The sequence below is a fragment of the Chaetura pelagica genome, unplaced genomic scaffold (assembly GCF_000747805.2).
Source record: "Chaetura pelagica isolate M959 unplaced genomic scaffold, ChaPel_1.0 scaffold992, whole genome shotgun sequence".
Lineage (NCBI taxonomy): Eukaryota > Metazoa > Chordata > Aves > Apodiformes > Apodidae > Chaetura > Chaetura pelagica.
In genome coordinates this window covers 47,319-66,023 of record NW_009952357.1, presented here as the reverse complement: position 1 = coordinate 66,023, position 18,705 = coordinate 47,319, and the positions used below count along the sequence as shown (strand labels likewise).

The 18,705-nt window shown below is 61.9% G+C and overlaps 1 protein-coding gene across 1 annotated transcript in view; it reads left to right on the top strand.

Annotated features, from left to right (window-relative positions):
• Positions 1–18,705, top strand: part of NRBP2 (nuclear receptor binding protein 2) — a 43,985-nt gene that overhangs the window by 16,065 nt on the left and 9,215 nt on the right. Inside the window, 4 exon segments of the mRNA XM_010007860.1 lie at positions 17,195–17,317; positions 17,567–17,668; positions 17,863–17,952; positions 18,609–18,700. Of these exon segments, the coding sequence (XP_010006162.1) occupies positions 17,195–17,317; positions 17,567–17,668; positions 17,863–17,952; positions 18,609–18,700 (407 nt within the window).

Genomic DNA, 18,705 nt, shown 5'->3' with positions numbered 1-18,705 from the left:
CCCCCCTGCTCCGGACCTGCCCCCGCGCCGGAGCCTCCACCGCCCCAAGGGACCCCCTGCCCCCCTGGGGTACCCAGCAGCAGGGGGGCAGTCCTGGCCACGCGGGCACCGGAGCCCCGAGGGGCACAGGGCCCCCCAAAGACCAGCCCTGCTCTTCACCTCCCGCCGTCACGGCTGAGGGACTCGGGGCAGTGGGGATGTCGCCGTGCTGGGGCAACGGTCGGGCTGGATGTTCTCAAAGGCCTTTTCCAACCTAAACCATTCCATGACTCTAATGCCCTCGGTCCCTGTGCCCTGGGGGCTGCCCATCCCTGAGGCCCCTCTCCCAGCCTGGGCTTTGCTGAGCTCTCCATAACCTGCTCCTGGTGGGGTCAGCAGCACAGGCTGTGTCCCTCCTGTGTCCCTCCTGTGTCCCTCTCGTGTCCCTCTCGTGTCCCTCTCGTGCCCCTCTCGTGTCCCTCTCGTGCCCCTCTCGTGTCCCTCTCGTGCCCCTCTCGTGTCCCTCTCGTGCCCCTCTCGTGTCCCTCTCGTGCCCCTCTCGTGTCCCTCTCGTGCCCCTCTCGTGTCCCTCTCGTGCCCCTCTCGTGTCCCTCTCGTGCCCCTCTCGTGTCCCTCTCGTGCCCCTCTCGTGTCCCTCTCGTGCCCCTCTCGTGTCCCTCTCGTGCCCCTCTCGTGTCCCTCTCGTGCCCCTCTCGTGTCCCTCTCGTGCCCCTCTCGTGTCCCTCTCGTGCCCCTCTCGTGTCCCTCTCGTGCCCCTCTCGTGTCCCTCTCGTGCCCCTCTCGTGTCCCTCTCGTGCCCCTCTCGTGTCCCTCTCGTGCCCCTCTCGTGTCCCTCTCGTGCCCCTCTCGTGTCCCTCTCGTGCCCCTCTCGTGTCCCTCTCGTGCCCCTCTCGTGTCCCTCTCGTGCCCCTCTCGTGTCCCTCTCGTGCCCCTCTCGTGTCCCTCTCGTGCCCCTCTCGTGTCCCTCTCGTGCCCCTCTCGTGTCCCTCTCGTGCCCCTCTCGTGTCCCTCTCGTGCCCCTCTCGTGTCCCTCTCGTGCCCCTCTCGTGTCCCTCTCGTGCCCCTCTCGTGTCCCTCTCGTGCCCCTCTCGTGTCCCTCTCGTGCCCCTCTCGTGTCCCTCTCGTGCCCCTCTCGTGTCCCTCTCGTGCCCCTCTCGTGTCCCTCTCGTGCCCCTCTCGTGTCCCTCTCGTGCCCCTCTCGTGTCCCTCTCGTGCCCCTCTCGTGTCCCTCTCGTGCCCCTCTCGTGTCCCTCTCGTGCCCCTCTCGTGTCCCTCTCGTGCCCCTCTCGTGTCCCTCTCGTGCCCCTCTCGTGTCCCTCTCGTGCCCCTCTCGTGTCCCTCTCGTGCCCCTCTCGTGTCCCTCTCGTGCCCCTCTCGTGTCCCTCTCGTGCCCCTCTCGTGTCCCTCTCGTGCCCCTCTCGTGTCCCTCTCGTGCCCCTCTCGTGTCCCTCTCGTGCCCCTCTCGTGTCCCTCTCGTGCCCCTCTCGTGTCCCTCTCGTGCCCCTCTCGTGTCCCTCTCGTGCCCCTCTCGTGTCCCTCTCGTGCCCCTCTCGTGTCCCTCTCGTGCCCCTCTCGTGTCCCTCTCGTGCCCCTCTCGTGTCCCTCTCGTGCCCCTCTCGTGTCCCTCTCGTGCCCCTCTCGTGTCCCTCTCGTGCCCCTCTCGTGTCCCTCTCGTGCCCCTCTCGTGTCCCTCTCGTGCCCCTCTCGTGTCCCTCTCGTGCCCCTCTCGTGTCCCTCTCGTGCCCCTCTCGTGTCCCTCTCGTGCCCCTCTCGTGTCCCTCTCGTGCCCCTCTCGTGTCCCTCTCGTGCCCCTCTCGTGTCCCTCTCGTGCCCCTCTCGTGTCCCTCTCGTGCCCCTCTCGTGTCCCTCTCGTGCCCCTCTCGTGTCCCTCTCGTGCCCCTCTCGTGTCCCTCTCGTGCCCCTCTCGTGTCCCTCTCGTGCCCCTCTCGTGTCCCTCTCGTGCCCCTCTCGTGTCCCTCTCGTGCCCCTCTCGTGTCCCTCTCGTGCCCCTCTCGTGTCCCTCTCGTGCCCCTCTCGTGTCCCTCTCGTGCCCCTCTCGTGTCCCTCTCGTGCCCCTCTCGTGTCCCTCTCGTGCCCCTCTCGTGTCCCTCTCGTGCCCCTCTCGTGTCCCTCTCGTGCCCCTCTCGTGTCCCTCTCGTGCCCCTCTCGTGTCCCTCTCGTGCCCCTCTCGTGTCCCTCTCGTGCCCCTCTCGTGTCCCTCTCGTGCCCCTCTCGTGTCCCTCTCGTGCCCCTCTCGTGTCCCTCTCGTGCCCCTCTCGTGTCCCTCTCGTGCCCCTCTCGTGTCCCTCTCGTGCCCCTCTCGTGTCCCTCTCGTGCCCCTCTCGTGTCCCTCTCGTGCCCCTCTCGTGTCCCTCTCGTGCCCCTCTCGTGTCCCTCTCGTGCCCCTCTCGTGTCCCTCTCGTGCCCCTCTCGTGTCCCTCTCGTGCCCCTCTCGTGTCCCTCTCGTGCCCCTCTCGTGTCCCTCTCGTGCCCCTCTCGTGTCCCTCTCGTGCCCCTCTCGTGTCCCTCTCGTGCCCCTCTCGTGTCCCTCTCGTGCCCCTCTCGTGTCCCTCTCGTGCCCCTCTCGTGTCCCTCTCGTGCCCCTCTCGTGTCCCTCTCGTGCCCCTCTCGTGTCCCTCTCGTGCCCCTCTCGTGTCCCTCTCGTGCCCCTCTCGTGTCCCTCTCGTGCCCCTCTCGTGTCCCTCTCGTGCCCCTCTCGTGTCCCTCTCGTGCCCCTCTCGTGTCCCTCTCGTGCCCCTCTCGTGTCCCTCTCGTGCCCCTCTCGTGTCCCTCTCGTGCCCCTCTCGTGTCCCTCTCGTGCCCCTCTCGTGTCCCTCTCGTGCCCCTCTCGTGTCCCTCTCGTGCCCCTCTCGTGTCCCTCTCGTGCCCCTCTCGTGTCCCTCTCGTGCCCCTCTCGTGTCCCTCTCGTGCCCCTCTCGTGTCCCTCTCGTGCCCCTCTCGTGTCCCTCTCGTGCCCCTCTCGTGTCCCTCTCGTGCCCCTCTCGTGTCCCTCTCGTGCCCCTCTCGTGTCCCTCTCGTGCCCCTCTCGTGTCCCTCTCGTGCCCCTCTCGTGTCCCTCTCGTGCCCCTCTCGTGTCCCTCTCGTGCCCCTCTCGTGTCCCTCTCGTGCCCCTCTCGTGTCCCTCTCGTGCCCCTCTCGTGTCCCTCTCGTGCCCCTCTCGTGTCCCTCTCGTGCCCCTCTCGTGTCCCTCTCGTGCCCCTCTCGTGTCCCTCTCGTGCCCCTCTCGTGTCCCTCTCGTGCCCCTCTCGTGTCCCTCTCGTGCCCCTCTCGTGTCCCTCTCGTGCCCCTCTCGTGTCCCTCTCGTGCCCCTCTCGTGTCCCTCTCGTGCCCCTCTCGTGTCCCTCTCGTGCCCCTCTCGTGTCCCTCTCGTGCCCCTCTCGTGTCCCTCTCGTGCCCCTCTCGTGTCCCTCTCGTGCCCCTCTCGTGTCCCTCTCGTGCCCCTCTCGTGTCCCTCTCGTGCCCCTCTCGTGTCCCTCTCGTGCCCCTCTCGTGTCCCTCTCGTGCCCCTCTCGTGTCCCTCTCGTGCCCCTCTCGTGTCCCTCTCGTGCCCCTCTCGTGTCCCTCTCGTGCCCCTCTCGTGTCCCTCTCGTGCCCCTCTCGTGTCCCTCTCGTGCCCCTCTCGTGTCCCTCTCGTGCCCCTCTCGTGTCCCTCTCGTGCCCCTCTCGTGTCCCTCTCGTGCCCCTCTCGTGTCCCTCTCGTGCCCCTCTCGTGTCCCTCTCGTGCCCCTCTCGTGTCCCTCTCGTGCCCCTCTCGTGTCCCTCTCGTGCCCCTCTCGTGTCCCTCTCGTGCCCCTCTCGTGTCCCTCTCGTGCCCCTCTCGTGTCCCTCTCGTGCCCCTCTCGTGTCCCTCTCGTGCCCCTCTCGTGTCCCTCTCGTGCCCCTCTCGTGTCCCTCTCGTGCCCCTCTCGTGTCCCTCTCGTGCCCCTCTCGTGTCCCTCTCGTGCCCCTCTCGTGTCCCTCTCGTGCCCCTCTCGTGTCCCTCTCGTGCCCCTCTCGTGTCCCTCTCGTGCCCCTCTCGTGTCCCTCTCGTGCCCCTCTCGTGTCCCTCTCGTGCCCCTCTCGTGTCCCTCTCGTGCCCCTCTCGTGTCCCTCTCGTGCCCCTCTCGTGTCCCTCTCGTGCCCCTCTCGTGTCCCTCTCGTGCCCCTCTCGTGTCCCTCTCGTGCCCCTCTCGTGTCCCTCTCGTGCCCCTCTCGTGTCCCTCTCGTGCCCCTCTCGTGTCCCTCTCGTGCCCCTCTCGTGTCCCTCTCGTGCCCCTCTCGTGTCCCTCTCGTGCCCCTCTCGTGTCCCTCTCGTGCCCCTCTCGTGTCCCTCTCGTGCCCCTCTCGTGTCCCTCTCGTGCCCCTCTCGTGTCCCTCTCGTGCCCCTCTCGTGTCCCTCTCGTGCCCCTCTCGTGTCCCTCTCGTGCCCCTCTCGTGTCCCTCTCGTGCCCCTCTCGTGTCCCTCTCGTGCCCCTCTCGTGTCCCTCTCGTGCCCCTCTCGTGTCCCTCTCGTGCCCCTCTCGTGTCCCTCTCGTGCCCCTCTCGTGTCCCTCTCGTGCCCCTCTCGTGTCCCTCTCGTGCCCCTCTCGTGTCCCTCTCGTGCCCCTCTCGTGTCCCTCTCGTGCCCCTCTCGTGTCCCTCTCGTGTCCCTCTCGTGTCCCTCTGCCCTTTCTGGTGCCTCCACACCCACAGGTCACCACCCCTGGAGCTCTGTTCCTCCTGCCTCACCCCCTCTGCCCACACCTTCCCTGCCCCTGGGCCTCCCATGGGGCTGGACGTGGCACGTGGCTGGAGCCTGAGCCTTGTCCCACGGGGCACGTGCCAGGACCTGGCACCACGACCCAATTCCCTTGGCTCCCTCCCCTTGCTTGTCCTTGGCGCTTCTCGGGGTGTCACATCCCACCGTGTGGCACATCCCAGGTGTCAGAACCTGCTGTGCCCCCGTCTTGTGGTGGGTGATGCATCTTTTCTGGCCCCTTGTGAACATCCCCTGCCCGTGCCCTGCGCCTGACCCGGCTCCAGCCGCTGCTGCAGGTGCTGGGTGAGGCCCCACAGGTTAATCCCGGCGGATCTGGAGCTGCAGTGTGTTTGTTCCCACTGCTCCCGGGTGGTGTGTGTCAGTCTGGGACCCACCAGCCACCCCGGAGCCCCTCAGTGTCCTTGGCAGAGAAACCACTTGGCTGTAATTTCTCCTTTGAACAATCCCCGTCGGTTTTGACCTAACGGTGACATTTAATGATGTGGGTTGAAACGTGTTGTTTCAACGAGGGAGCTCCCTGGAGTGCTCTTGGACAGGCCCCGGGAGGTTTGTCCCCTCAAACAGCACATGGGACAAGTGGGAAGGAGCGTGGAGCTCAGCCCTGTCCCTGCTGGTTCCACTCAGATGGTGATGGGTCCCTGTCCCATGCTGGGAGCCTCATGGCTGGAGAGGTGGGAAGGGCTTGGAGTGAGGGGGAAGGGTTTCCAGCTGGCAGAGGGAGCTGGAGCTGAGATGGGAGGGAGAAATTCTGGGCTGTGAGGGTGGGGAGCCCCTGGCCCAGGTTGCCCAGGGAAGCTGTGGCTGCCCCATCCCTGGGGGTGTTGAAGGGCAGGTTGGATGGGGCTTGGAGCAGCCTGGGCTGCTGGGAGGTGTCCCTGCCCATGCAGGGGGACACTGGGTGATCTCTAAGGTCCTTCCAACCCAATCCATCATTCCCAGGGTGGGTTGGCCCCTCCATGGTGTTGCAGACCAGGCAGCAATGTCTGGAGGCTGGTGGGTCTGGGATTTGATGCTGATGATGAGCTGTGGTCCTGCAGTCCCATTGCTGGCACCACCAGAGCCCGTGGGCTGCTCTCCAGGCTGGTGGCCCTGCCAGGCTGGGCTGTGAGTGGCCTGTCCAGCACGTCCAGGTGTCAGGGCCCAGGATCTGCTGGGCTGAACTGGGATGGGCAGTGTCAGCCCTGCCTGAGCTGCCAAGGGACTGGTTGGCTGCAAACCCATGGAGGCTCAGTCACGTACCAGGAAGAAAAGCCACCATTTGCTGTCTGGAAGCTGTCAGTCTGGTATCTCCTGACCTTGATGAACAGCCCTTCTGCTCAACACCCCTTTCCTTTGCCAGGAGCACTTCACGTATTTCTACCAATAGGGGTTTTCCCTCACGAGCCTGATGATTCATTATAATTACTTGTGCTCCTCAAGTTGTTTTTAGGAGAACAGTGGAGTCCTGCATGGCACCCACAGGTGTGTGTGTGCTCTGGGGTCTGGAGAACAGGTCCAGTGAGGTGGGAGACAGCCCAGGTGCTGGCCTGGAGCAGGTCTGGAGCTTGGAGAGGCTGCAGTGGGCAGAGACAGGCACCCTGTGCTGTGTCAGTGCTCATGGAACCGTGGAATGGGTTGGGTTGGGTTCATTTGCTCTGCACCAGCAACGACCAGGGAGACTTAAGCAGCAACTTAGTCACCATAATGGAATCCCAGACTGGTTTGTGTTGGAAGGGACCTTGAAGCCCACCCAGTCCCACCCCCTGCATGGGCAGGGACACCTCCCAGCAGCCCAGGCTGCTCCAAGCCCCATCCAACCTGCCCTTCAACACCCCCAGGGATGGGGCAGCCACAGCTTCCCTGGGCAACCTGGGCCAGGGGCTCCCCACCCTCCCAGCCCAGAATTTCTCCCTCCCATCTCAGCTCCAGCTCCCTCTGCCAGCTGGAAACCCTTCCCCCTGCTCCCATCCCTCCCTGCCCTTGTCCCAAGCCCCTCCCCAGCTTTCCTGGAGCCCCTTCAGGCCCTGGAAGCTGCTCTCAGGTCTCCCTGGAGCCTTCTCTTCTCCAGGCTGAACACCCCAACTCTCTCAGCCTGGCTCCAGAGCTGCTCCAGCCCTCCCAGCATCTCCGGGGCCTCCTCTGGCCTCTCTCCAGCAGCTCCATGCCTGGAGTTCAGGACACAGAAGCTCTCACTGTGTCTCCATGACATATCTGGAGGAGCAGCCCTGTGCTCCCTGTGATGGCTCTGCTGTCAGCCCAGCCCCTGCTCTGCCCCTTCCCTGTGTGAAAGCTCAGCAGAGCGATGCTGCTCCTGCTGCTCCTGCTGCTGCTGCTGCTGCTGGAGACTTTTCCATTTAGGAACACAGGGCTTTTTTCAGCCTTGGCTCGATGACTTCATTTACTTTTTCCACCCACCCTGTTCTGTAAGAGCAGCAAAGGAAGAGGAAACTTGGTTTACTGCTTTGTTAAAAGTTTTGCAACTTTTCTTGCCTAAGTATAGTTCCCTGACTGGACCCAAGCACCTTGTTATGACACTCAAACTGGTTTTTTTCCATATGGTTCTACTTTTCCAAACCCTCTTTCCATTTGGCAAGGGGTCTGTTAGGACCAGTCGATATTTGTTGACTCTGCTGTTCATGGGCACTGGTACCACTGTGTCCATCTGCAGCATGGATGGGGTTCAGGCCATTATTTATATTGTTATCTATCCCTGGAGGTGTTCAGGGCCAGGTTGGATGAGCCTGGTCTGGTGAGAGATGTCCCTGCTTGTAGCAGGGGGTTGGAACCTGATGGTCTTTAAGGTCCCTTCCAACATGAATGATGCTACCATTTCAACCTCTCCAGCCTCTCTCCCACCAGTAGGACCAGATTTTAGGGTTGCTTGTTCCCCTGTCACTCTGGCAGATGTTCTGCTTCTCAGTGCTGGTGGCTGGGACAGGGCTGGGCCCCTGCTCACCCTTCTGGTGGCTGGTGCAATGAAAGGGTTAATGACTGGACGGGTGGCCATACAGGGCCCTTGGACTATGAGCTTTTCACTTTGAAATCCAGCAGGATGAAAGGAAGGGAAATGGGAAACGATAACAGCAAGTCAGGGAAGAAATGCTGGAGCAGAATTCAGAGAAGATAGAGGGGAGGCTGAAGTCCCTGCAGGAGAGGGAGGGGCTGGAGTCTCTGCCGTTTCCCACAGCCTGGGAAATGGAAACAGAACAGGAGAAAATCCTCCAAGGGTTTGCACCCACCGAGGTGCAAGAGGGTTCCCTTTTCCCAGGTGCTAATGAGGTTTGCAGTCTGCAGCAAGGATAACCAGTTCCAGTGACAGATGATTTGGAAAGCTCCCAACTATTTAATATTTGCCACCAGAGTTATTTTTAAAAGCAGCTTTGTTGCCAGCCCTCCCGGGAGCCTGGGATGTCAAGGGTGTTTTGTTGTCAGGAGCTTTTCCAGAGCAGAGGGGATCAGCTGAAGGACTTAGCTCGTTCCTTTCATGCCATCTATTTATTTCTCTTCCCCCTTACTGCTTTCATGGCTTTTATTTGCTGCTGCCTCACTTTCCAGGGGGGGTTTGCTGGTGAACCTGCTGACCTCAGCTGAGCAGAGAGGTCGGTGTGGTTTGGCTTTGCTCTCGGCCCCAAGCAGGAGCTGGAGCAGCCCAGGGGGCTTAAGGGAGGGTATTCCATAGAATCCCAGACTGGTTTGGATTGGAGGGACCTCAAAGCCCACCCAGTGCCCCCTGCATGGGCAGGGACACCTCCCAGCAGCCCAGGCCACCCCAAGCCCCATCCAACCTGCCCTTCAACACTCCCAGGGATGGGGCAGCCACAGCTTCCCTGGGCAACCTGGCCCAGGGGCTCCCCACCCTCACAGCCCAGAATTTCTCCCTCCCATCTCAGCTCCAGCTCCCTCTGCCAGCTGGAAACCCTTCCCCCTGCTCCCATCCCCCCCTTCCCTTGTCCCAAGCCCCTCCCCAGGAGCAAGATGTTTGTGGAAGCAGGATGGAATTGTTTGAACCAAGGTGGCATCACATGCCAGTGGGTAAATGTGGCTGGAAACAAACACACAAGTCTTCTTCTCAGCTTGTGTTCCGTGGGTCAGGCAGCAAACAGGACTCTGTGTGCTGGACTGAGTGTCCTTCCCCTCCCAGCTGTGATGTGTGGGGACCTCTCTGCCCTTTGCTCCCTGCTTCTCCTCCCATGTCCAGGAGCCTTTAATCCCACCTGATCCCCCAGGGGGCTGACAATCCCGGGCCTTGGTCTCTCTGCTGGGCAGGGAGGGAGGGGACATCACCCCCCAGGGAAGTTGGTGCAGAAACGTGTCCGGTTTTGTGCCCTGACACACTCCTTGACTCCTGCCCAAGCTCTCCAGAAGACACCTCTCTGCTGGCAGCTGCTGCTCCTCGGGGAGCTCCTGAGGCTGCAGCTCCTCCACCCTGTCCCCAGGACACACTGCTCCTCTGGGCCCCCTCCAAACCAGCCACCAGCAGCAGGATCCCCAGGACCAGCATTCCCCACCTTTCATTCCTGGTGTTCACCAAGCTTGGTTTGCCCTTCCCTTGGTTTTCCCACGTGGGTGTTTTTGTGGTGGTGGCCAGAGGTTGTCCATGAGCCCTGCAGGCTTGTGCACCTCCTCTGTCCCTGGTCTGCATTCTCCTTCTCCTCTGATGTAACCAGAGAACAAGCACAGGAGGGTTTTGCTTTTGTCTTTCACCTCTGGGACAGGGGAGGTGTCCCAGGTCGTGTTACAAAATGGATGAGAAGACAATCACCTGCTCCTCCATCTGACAAGGAGAATGGGAGGGTGTTCAACATTCCCCCGTGGCAACCAGGGACTGAAGGGTGTTTTGTCACCTCTCATGGGGTCACCCTGTGCAGAGGCAGCAGGAGGGCAGAGCCCATGGAGGAGGTGGCACCAAACACTGGTCACTGGGCTCGTTCCTGCTGCTCTCCTGCCTGGCTTGGGAAGGGCTTCTGCTTGGTGTTGTCCAGCATGACCAGCCAGCCTGGACCATTGCTTCATGGGGGAGCACTGCAGAGCCCTGGGCATCTGTTCCCAGTGCAGACTGGTGGGCACTGGGGGCTGCAGTGTGGTGGGTACTGCAGACCCAGCTGGTTGTAGCCACAGGGTACAGGTTGGAAGGGACCTCAAGTATCAGCTGGTCCAACCTTGGCAAAAGCACAGTCTGGATAAGATGGCCCAGCACCATGTCCAGCTGAACCTGAGAAGTGTCCCATGTTGGGGAAAACCAAAGAGCCTTTGCCCCCCCAGGGGGGGCTCCAGGAAAGCTGGGGAGGGGCTTGGGACAAGGGCAGGGAGGGATGGGAGCAGGGGGAAGGGTTTCCAGCTGGCAGAGGGAGCTGGAGCTGAGATGGGAGGGAGAAATTCTGGGCTGTGAGGGTGGGGAGCCCCTGGCCCAGGTTGCCCAGGGAAGCTGTGGCTGCCCCATCCCTGGCAGTGTTGAAGGGCAGGTTGGATGGGGCTTGGAGCAGCCTGGGCTGCTGGGAGGTGTCCCTGCCCATGCAGGGGGGCACTGGGTGGGCTTTGAGGTCCCTCCAACCCAACTCATTCCATGATTCTCTGATCTCCTGCTCCCACCCCAACCTCTCTGTGCTCTGCTCCCCAGGCTGGTGATGGGGATCCTGCCCCTTCCCTGCTGGATGCTGCAGATCCTTCTCCTCCAGAAGTTTCTCTTTCAGGAGCAGCCTCTGCAGCCCCCTTGGCTGCTCCATTGCCTGGGCTCAGCCAGGCTGCCGTGACTTCCCCAGGGAGCAGAGCAGGGCTTGGCTCAGCCTGGTGCCTCTGCCCGGGGGTGTCTGATGCCCTGGGGGTAAAACAAACAAACAAACAGGTCCCTGTGCTCCTGCTTCCTGCCCGGCCCCTCAGATGGGCACTGGTGCAGCCTCTGTCCAGGAAACAACAACAGTTTCATTGCCTGCAGCCTCAGGATCCTTCTGGCTCTTATCTGGGCAGTGGAAAATTACTCTTCTGTCCCTTTTCTTTCAGCAGTGGAAGGAGAACAGGGATCCCAGTGTTTGCTGCTGGGCAGAAGGGAAGGCAGCCCTGGGTGTGGAGCCAGGGGAAAGGCTCCCAGCCCTCCCTGCTGGGCAGAGGGGCCAGGCTGGAAGAGCCTTCCCATCCCTGCCTCCAGGTACTGGGAAAGCCTTCCCATCCCTGCCTCCAGGTAGGAAGAGTCACCCCTGCTGCTGCTGGCAGTTTATCTCCTGTGGATGGATGGGGAGTTCATGGGAAGGGCAGGATGGAGCAGGTGCCCCTCATGCCCTGGGCTGGGGGAGCTCTGTGCTGCACATCCTGCTGCCTTGGCCAGGCCCTGCTCACCCTCCTGCAGTGGGACCAGGCACCTGGGGCTCCTCCTGCTCCATGGCTGGATATGCCCCCTCTGCTTTCTGGCCCAGCTCTGCTCCTCTCTCCCCTCGAGGCTCCCCAGGCAGGACCAGGGATGTTCATCCCCCTGCTCTCCACACTGCACTGACCTCAAACTGCAGCAGAACTTGCCCTGACCCGTGCTGAGCCACCCTCCTCATCCACCCTCCCAGCTGGGCCACGTCCCTCCATCCCTGCATCCTCTCAGAGCTGACAATGTTTTTGGGAGCAGGAGGATCAAATGCTTCACTGGAATGAAAATATTTTCCGTCTCATCTGTCCCTTCACCTGCTCGTTGTGTAACAGGATCACCAGAGAGAACAGGTTTCTCTGGCACCCTGATTCTCCTCCTGCCCCTGCACGGCCACAGGACACGTGTTTCCTTTTGCATGTTTAAGAAATGATTTCTGTGTAGCAGCAGCAGCAAATTCTGCCCTGGGTGTTGAACAGGGAGGTGGAGAGAAGGGGGCAGCCTGTGCCTGGGAACAGAGGTCTGGAGAATCATGGAATCATGGGATGGTTTGGGTTGGAGGGACCTCAAAGCCCACCCAGTGCCCCCCTGCACGGGCAGGGACACCTCCCAGCAGCCCAGGCTGCTCCAAGCTCCATCCAACCTGCCCTTCAACACCCCCAGGGATGGGGCAGCCACAGCTTCCCTGGGCAACCTGGGCCAGGGGCTCCCCACCCTCACAGCCCAGAATTTCTCCCTCCCATCTCAGCTCCAGCTCCCTCTGCCAGCTGGAAACCCTTCCCCCTGCTCCCATCCCTCCCTGCCCTTGTCCCAAGCCCCTCCCCAGCTTTCCTGGAGCCCCTTCAGGCCCTGGAAGCTGCTCTCAGGTCTCCCTGGAGCCTTCTCTTCTCCAGGCTGAACACCCCAACTCTCCCAGCCTGGCTCCAGAGCTGCTCCAGCCCTCCCAGCATCTCCAGGGCCTCCTCTGGCATCTCCAGCAGCTCCATGTCCTTCCTGTGCTGGGGACCCCAGAGCTGGGGGACAGGAGGATCCCATCTTCAGGCCATGGGCTGGAAAGGGAGTCCCAGCACAGCCACGTCCTGCTCCCCTGCTGGTCACACCAGGCTCTGAGGGCACAGTCTCTGCTGCCCAAGGTGTGTCCCCACCTCTTGCCAACTGCAACCTGAGCAGAAGTCCCTTGAGGAGCTCAGACACAGCCCTTACTGTCCCCAGGCTGATGAGATATGGGAGGGCAGGGTCAGGTTGGGTTTTGCTCTGTCCCAGTGCCCTCCTGGGCACATCATGTTCCCTGCTCAGCCTCGTGGCCCCAGCAAATCCTGCCAGGAGGGATAATGTGTCCCCATGTCACGAGGACTCAGGTGCCCTGTGCACATGGAAAGCATCACAATCCTGGTGTCCTGGTCACCACCAGCCAGGGGCTCTGGTGGGGCAGGGGGTGGGGAGGAGGTTCCATCCCACATGAGATGTGTCCCTGCTCCAGGAGGGACAGGATGATTTTGCAGGGTCCTGGCAGCTGCCTTGGTCACCTTCATGGACCTTGGGTTCCTTGATCTGCACCTGCCTGAGAGGAGGTTGGAGCCAGGGGGGTCGGGCTCTGCTCCCCAGGAACAAGCCCTGGGCCAAGAGGGAACGGCCTCAAGTTGTGCCAGGGGAGGTTGAGGTTGGATCTGGGGAACAATTCCTGCCTGGCAAGGGTTGGCAGGGCCTGGCCCAGGCTGCCCAGGGCAGGGGGGGAGTCCCCATCCCTGGAGGGGTTTCCAAGCCCTGGAGATGGTGCTGAGGGACATGGGGCAGTGGTGGCCTTGGCAGGGCTGGGGGAATGGGGGGATTCCATGATCTTAAAGGTCTTTTCCAGCCAAAACAATTCCATGATTCCATGCTACATCTTTCCCCTGGTCTCTGGGTCAGCACCATTCCAGAAAATCCCTGAAGAGCTTTGGTCCCTTTCCTTTCAGCCTCGGGATGTGTGGAGGCTGCAGGTCAGTCTCCAGCCTGGTCAGGCATCTCCTGGTGGCCTCTTGAAGGGCTCCCCTGTCTTTCTGTAGGCACAGTTGGGATGGTCATCATAGAATCTTGGAATAATTTTGTTTGGAAGAGACCTTCAAGACCATCAAGTCCAACTGCTAATCCAACAGTGCCCCAACACTGTTCCATGGTGATGACAGGGCTCAGGGTTTGAGAAGGAAACTCTGTCTTTCCCTTCTCCTTCTCCTTCTCCTTCTCCTTCTCCTTCTCCTTCTCCTTCTCCTTCTCCTTCTCCTTCTCCTTCTCCTTCTTCTCCTTCTCCTCCTTCTCTTTCTCCTCCTTCTCTTTCTCCTTCTCCTTCTTTCTCCTTCTCCTCCTTCTTTCTCCTTTCTCCTTCTCCTCCTTCTCTTCCTTCTCCTCCTTCTCCTCCTTCTCCTTCCTTTCCATCACACTCTCTCCTGGCACTGTCAGCCCTGTGGGGGTGAAGGGACCCACAGGAATCATGAAATTGTTTGGGTGGAAAAGCCCTTTAGGATCCCCCAGCCCTGCCCATTCCCCACTGCCCCACGTCCCTCAGCACCATCTCCAGGGCTTGGAAACCCCTCCAGGGATGGGGACTCCCCCCCTGCCCTGGGCAGCCTGGGCCAGGCCCTGACAACCCTTTGGGGGAAGAAGTTCCTTCTCCTGGGGGTCAGGGCCACTGTCCCCCTGGCCACCCCTGGACCTGCTGCTCCTGTGCCCAGATCCTGGGAGTGGGGCCACCAGCAGGGAGGGCTCTGGGGCTGCTCTGTGCTCAGCCCCACGGGTGGTCCCGATGGCATCAGGGGCTGCTCTGGGGGAAGGGGAGGGTGGCAGGGGGTCCCTCTGCAGGGATGGGGCAGCAGGGGCTGGTTGTGAGGTGTCCTCTCCAGCTGTGCCTCCTCCCCACCCTCCCAGAGCCACCCAGGACATGTAAGGACCCACCTTGTCCTTGTGCCCTTCTCCAAACGGGTGGGGTTGCCAGGGGAGCAGCAGTGCCCATCCCTGGCTCTCCAGCCCCCGACTCAGCCCCACAGCCCCTCATCCCATCACTCAGCTGGTTCCTTGGGCTGTTTCAGACCTTCTTGACCTGAAGAGCCCAGAAGGGAGTGACTTCTGGTAAGATGCAGCCTGATCTTCTTTGAAGCTGCACTTACTTGTCCCCAGTGGTGTCTCCAGCCTGGCCTCAGCTCCTGCCAAGGACTTGCTGGAAGCAGCTGGAGCAGGGAGCTTGTCCAGTCCAGCTCTGGAGGTTTGTCTGTTCCAGGTGGTGTCCAGCACCAGCAGCACCCCCTGAAGGGCCTGGGCTGAGACAGGCAAGGGGCTGTGAGACAGGCAAGGTGGTTTGATAATCAAGGTGGTGAGACAGGCAGGGTGACCTGTGTCCTGTTCCTTTGGCCCCAGTCAGCTGGGGACCTGTGGTGGCAGGACCAGGGGGGGATGGTTTTATGCTCAAGGAAGGGAGATTTAGAGATCAGGAGGACATTTTTGACACTGAGGGTGGTGAGACCCTGGCCCAGGTTGGCCAGAGAGGAGGGAGATGCCCCATCCCTGGAGACATTCAGGATTGGGTTGGACGGAATTTGGAGCAACCTGGTCTGGTTGAAGTTGTCCCTGCCCATGCAGGGGTTGGGTGAGATGGGCTTGGAAGGTCCCTCCCAACACAGACTGTTGTGATTCCATGAGCTCTGCTCATGCAGCAGCATCTGTTTGTTTGTGCAGCCTGGAGCTGGTGGCAGCTGCTCCGTGTCACTTATTGTCATTCAGCTCAAGTCTGAGCACATCTGCAGGGAACAGGAAACGTTTCCTCCCCTCTGGGCCTGTCTGATGCTCCTCACCAGGGCCCAGAGCCTCCCAGATACCAACAGGTCCAGTATCTGGAGCCTTCAGCACCAGGATTCCAGTTTGGGCTCAGTGAGCAGGTTGCTCAGAGCTGGGAGGCTGTGGTGGAGGGACAACCCCAGACCCCCTGTGTGGGTCCCTCTCAGACAGGTGGATGGTCCAGCCCAGCCTGGCTCTCCTTCCCTCAAGCCCTGAGCTGCAGGAGGTGGTTTTGCCTGCCCAGGGACAGGGGGGACCTTCAGGGACCTGTTTCATCCAGGTGTGGGGATGGGCTGTGATGGTCCTGTGAGGGGGGTCCTGCTGCAGGCCCAGCACCTGCAGGAACGTTGTGGCCCTGACATGATGATGATGATGATGATGATGAGGTGACACCTGAGGTTTTCAGACCCAGCTGTGCCTTAGAGCATCAGTCACCTCCCTGCAGGGCTCCCACATGTCCCTATGGCAAACAGGCTGTTTGGGGCTGTGCTCTCCATTTGACTCACAGCCTGGTTTGGGTTGGAGGGACCTTCAAGATCATTCAGTTCCAGCCCCCCCTGCATGGGCAGGGACACCTCCCAGCAGCCCAGGCTGCTCCAAGCCCCATCCAACCTGCCCTTCAACACCCCCAGGGATGGGGCAGCCACAGCTTCCCTGGGCAACCTGGGCCAGGGGCTCCCCACCCTGATGGTGAATAATGCCCTGAGGGACATGGGGTCAGTGTTGGGCAGGGCCAGGTGGGACTGGGTGGTCCCAAAGCCCCTTCCCAAGCAGCAGCTCCTGTGGCTTGGCCATTCCCCACCGGCAGCCGGAGCAGCAGGAGGAGCTTGTGGGTGGAGGGGACGGGAACAGAGGAGCTTTGTGTCCTGTCCAGGAACTGGGCCCAGCTCACCCAGCTGTCCCCCTGCCAGCCCTGTTGCCACCACCCTGGGGGACACTGCCCTGGGCTGGGCTCTATTTCCAGGCAACAAGACAAGAGGGCACAGCCTGAAGCTGCTCCAGGGGAGGTTTAGGTTGGGTATCAGGAAGCACCTCCTCATGGAGAGAGTGATCAGACCTTGGGATGGACTGCCCAGGGAAGTGATGGAGGCACCATCCCTGGAGGTGCTTCAGGAAAGGCTGGAGGTGGCACTTGGTGCCCTGGTCTGGGGATGTGGTGGTGTCAGGTCATAGATGGACTTGATGACCTTAAAGGTCTTTCCCAGCCTTGGTGATTCAGTGATGCCATGACACGTCTCATCCCTCCAACAGCCGGACAATCCCAGTCCTGGAGAGGACAAGGAGCCCCTGCCCAGGCAGGGGGGACACGGCCCTGGCCCCCCCGTGGCTGCCCCCCGGGCCTGCTGGGGGAGGGAAGGGGCAGGTTGGGGCTGCAGAGCTGCTCTGGTGGGACAGGGCGAGGGGGAAGGGCCTCGAGTTGTGCCAGGGGAGGCTGAGGTTGGATCTGGGGAACAATTCCTGCCTGGCAAGGGTTGTCAGGGCCTGGCCCAGGCTGCCCAGGGCAGGGGGGGAGTCCCCATCCCTGGGGGGGTTTCCAAGCCCTGGGGATGGTGCTGAGGGACACGGGGCAGTGGGGAATGGGCAGGGCTGGGGGAATGGGTGGGCTGGGGGATCCTAAAGGGCTTTTCCATCCCAAACCATTCCATGGTTCTGTGGCAGAACAGGATGCAGGAGGCACCAATCCCAGCAGGCAGGACCTCCAGCTCCTGGGGGTCTGAGGGTCTGGGGGTCTCAGGGCTGTTGAGCCCCTCTCAGAACTGGGTTTCCTGTGAGCAGGCTCTGCAGGGACCTGGCAGCCTGGGAGGGATGATCTGATGCTGCCCAGGGTGGGCACGGACCCAGCACAGGGACAGGGCTGCAGCCACTGGTTCCATGGTGGACAGGGCCTGTAGAGGGGATGTCCAGGTGCTGTCCCCTCTCCACCAGGTCCTGGGATGCAGCTCCGTGACCTCAGGGGTGGGAACTCATCAGACAGACCCTGGGGGTGGTTGCCCCGTGTCCTCTTGGGATGTTAGAAGAGCTGATGTTGTGGCTTTGGTTTGTCTGGACCTTCTTATTTGCCCTGTGTGACCACCACCCTGGGCCTGGGCTGCTCCCCCGTGGCTGCAGGGTTGAGGGGTCCACGTGGGGTCAGGAGAAGCTGGGATGGGAACTGCTCCAAGGAAAGGTTCAGGTGTTGGACCAGAGTGATTTGCAGGGGGATGGGAGGAAATGGTTTATCCAGGGACAGGGGAGATGGAGCCAGGATGAGGTCGGAGTGTTGGCAGAGGGGCCAGGGGGCTGTTTGACACCCCCCGTGCCCCCAGGTGAACCAGGGGAACATGCCAGGCATCCAGAGCACCTTCCTGGCCATGGACACGGAGGAGGGCGTGGAGGTGGTTTGGAACGAGCTGCTCTTCACTGACAAGAAGGCCTTCAAAGCACACGAGGTGAGCCAGCCCCTCTGGGCAGGGACCCCCCGAGACCCCCCCCCGACCTCCCTGGGTGGCAGCACAGCTTGGCCAGCCTGTCCCCCTGGGCTCCTGTCCTGGGGGCTCTGCACCTTCCCCTGGGTACTGTCCCAAAGCCAGCTCCACGTGTCCTCTGTACCCCAAACCAGGCACAGCCTGCTCCCCAGGTTTCCTTGCTCCCAGAGGTCCCAGGACCTGCCACCTCACCTGTCCTCCCTCTGCCCGCAGGAGAAGATCAAGACCATGTTTGAGCAGCTGGTGCTGGTGGATCACCCCAACATTGTCAAGCTCCACAAGTACTGGCTGGATGTGAAGGACTTGAAGGCACGGGTAGGGAGGAGGCTGGGGAGGGGTCCCCAGGCTGGGGATGGCAAGGAGAGCTGGGGGGGGCTTCAGGGGTTTCGGGGAGGGGGTCTCCCAGCTCTGCTCCCCACCCTTCTCCACGAGACTCCCCTTTCTTCCCGGGGTCACTGCTGCCCCCTCCCTCCCACGGGCTGGGAGCTGACACCTCTTCTGCCCCCCAGGTCATCTTCATCACAGAGTATGTGTCCTCAGGGAGCCTGAAGCAGTTCCTGAAGAAAACAAAGAAAAACCACAAGGCCATGAATGCAAGGGTAGGTTCCAGGGAGCAGGCACAGGGTGTCCCATGTGGAGTGGGTGGCCCTGTGACAGCAGCTGTGGTGTCTTGTGAGGGACAGCAAGTACCTCTGCTCTGGAGCCAGGCTGGGAGAGTTGGGGTGTTGAGCCTGGAGAGGAGAAGGCTCCAGGGAGACCTGAGAGCAGCTTCCAGGGCCTGAAGGGGCTCCAGGAAAGCTGGGGAGGGGCTTGGGACAAGGGCAGGGAGGGATGGGAGCAGGGGGAAGGGTTTCCAGCTGGCAGAGGGAGCTGGAGCTGAGATGGGAGGGAGAAATTCTGGGCTGTGAGGGTGGGGAGCCCCTGGCCCAGGTTGCCCAGGGAAGCTGTGGCTGCCCCATCCCTGGGGGTGTTGAAGGGCAGGTTAGATGGGGCTTGGAGCAGCCTGGGCTGCTGGGAGGTGTCCCTGCCCATGCAGGGGGGCACTGGGTGGGCTCTGAGGTCCCTCCAACCCAACTCATTCCATGGTTCTCAGCTGTGCTGGTGGTGCAGCAGAGGCTGGGCAGGAGGCTGTTGCTGGGTCAGCCCGTGTCCCCTGTCTGCAGGTGGCACAGGGCAGGTGTCCCCAGCCCCGGGGCAGCAGGTGGGAACGTCCCACTCGCCCCGTCTGAGCCCGAGCTCTTCTTCTGCTCCCCAGGCCTGGAAACGCTGGTGCACCCAGATCCTCTCTGCTCTCAGGTAAGCTCTGCACCCCCTGCCCCGGCCCCCCTGCTGCTCTGGGGGTGCTGAGTGCA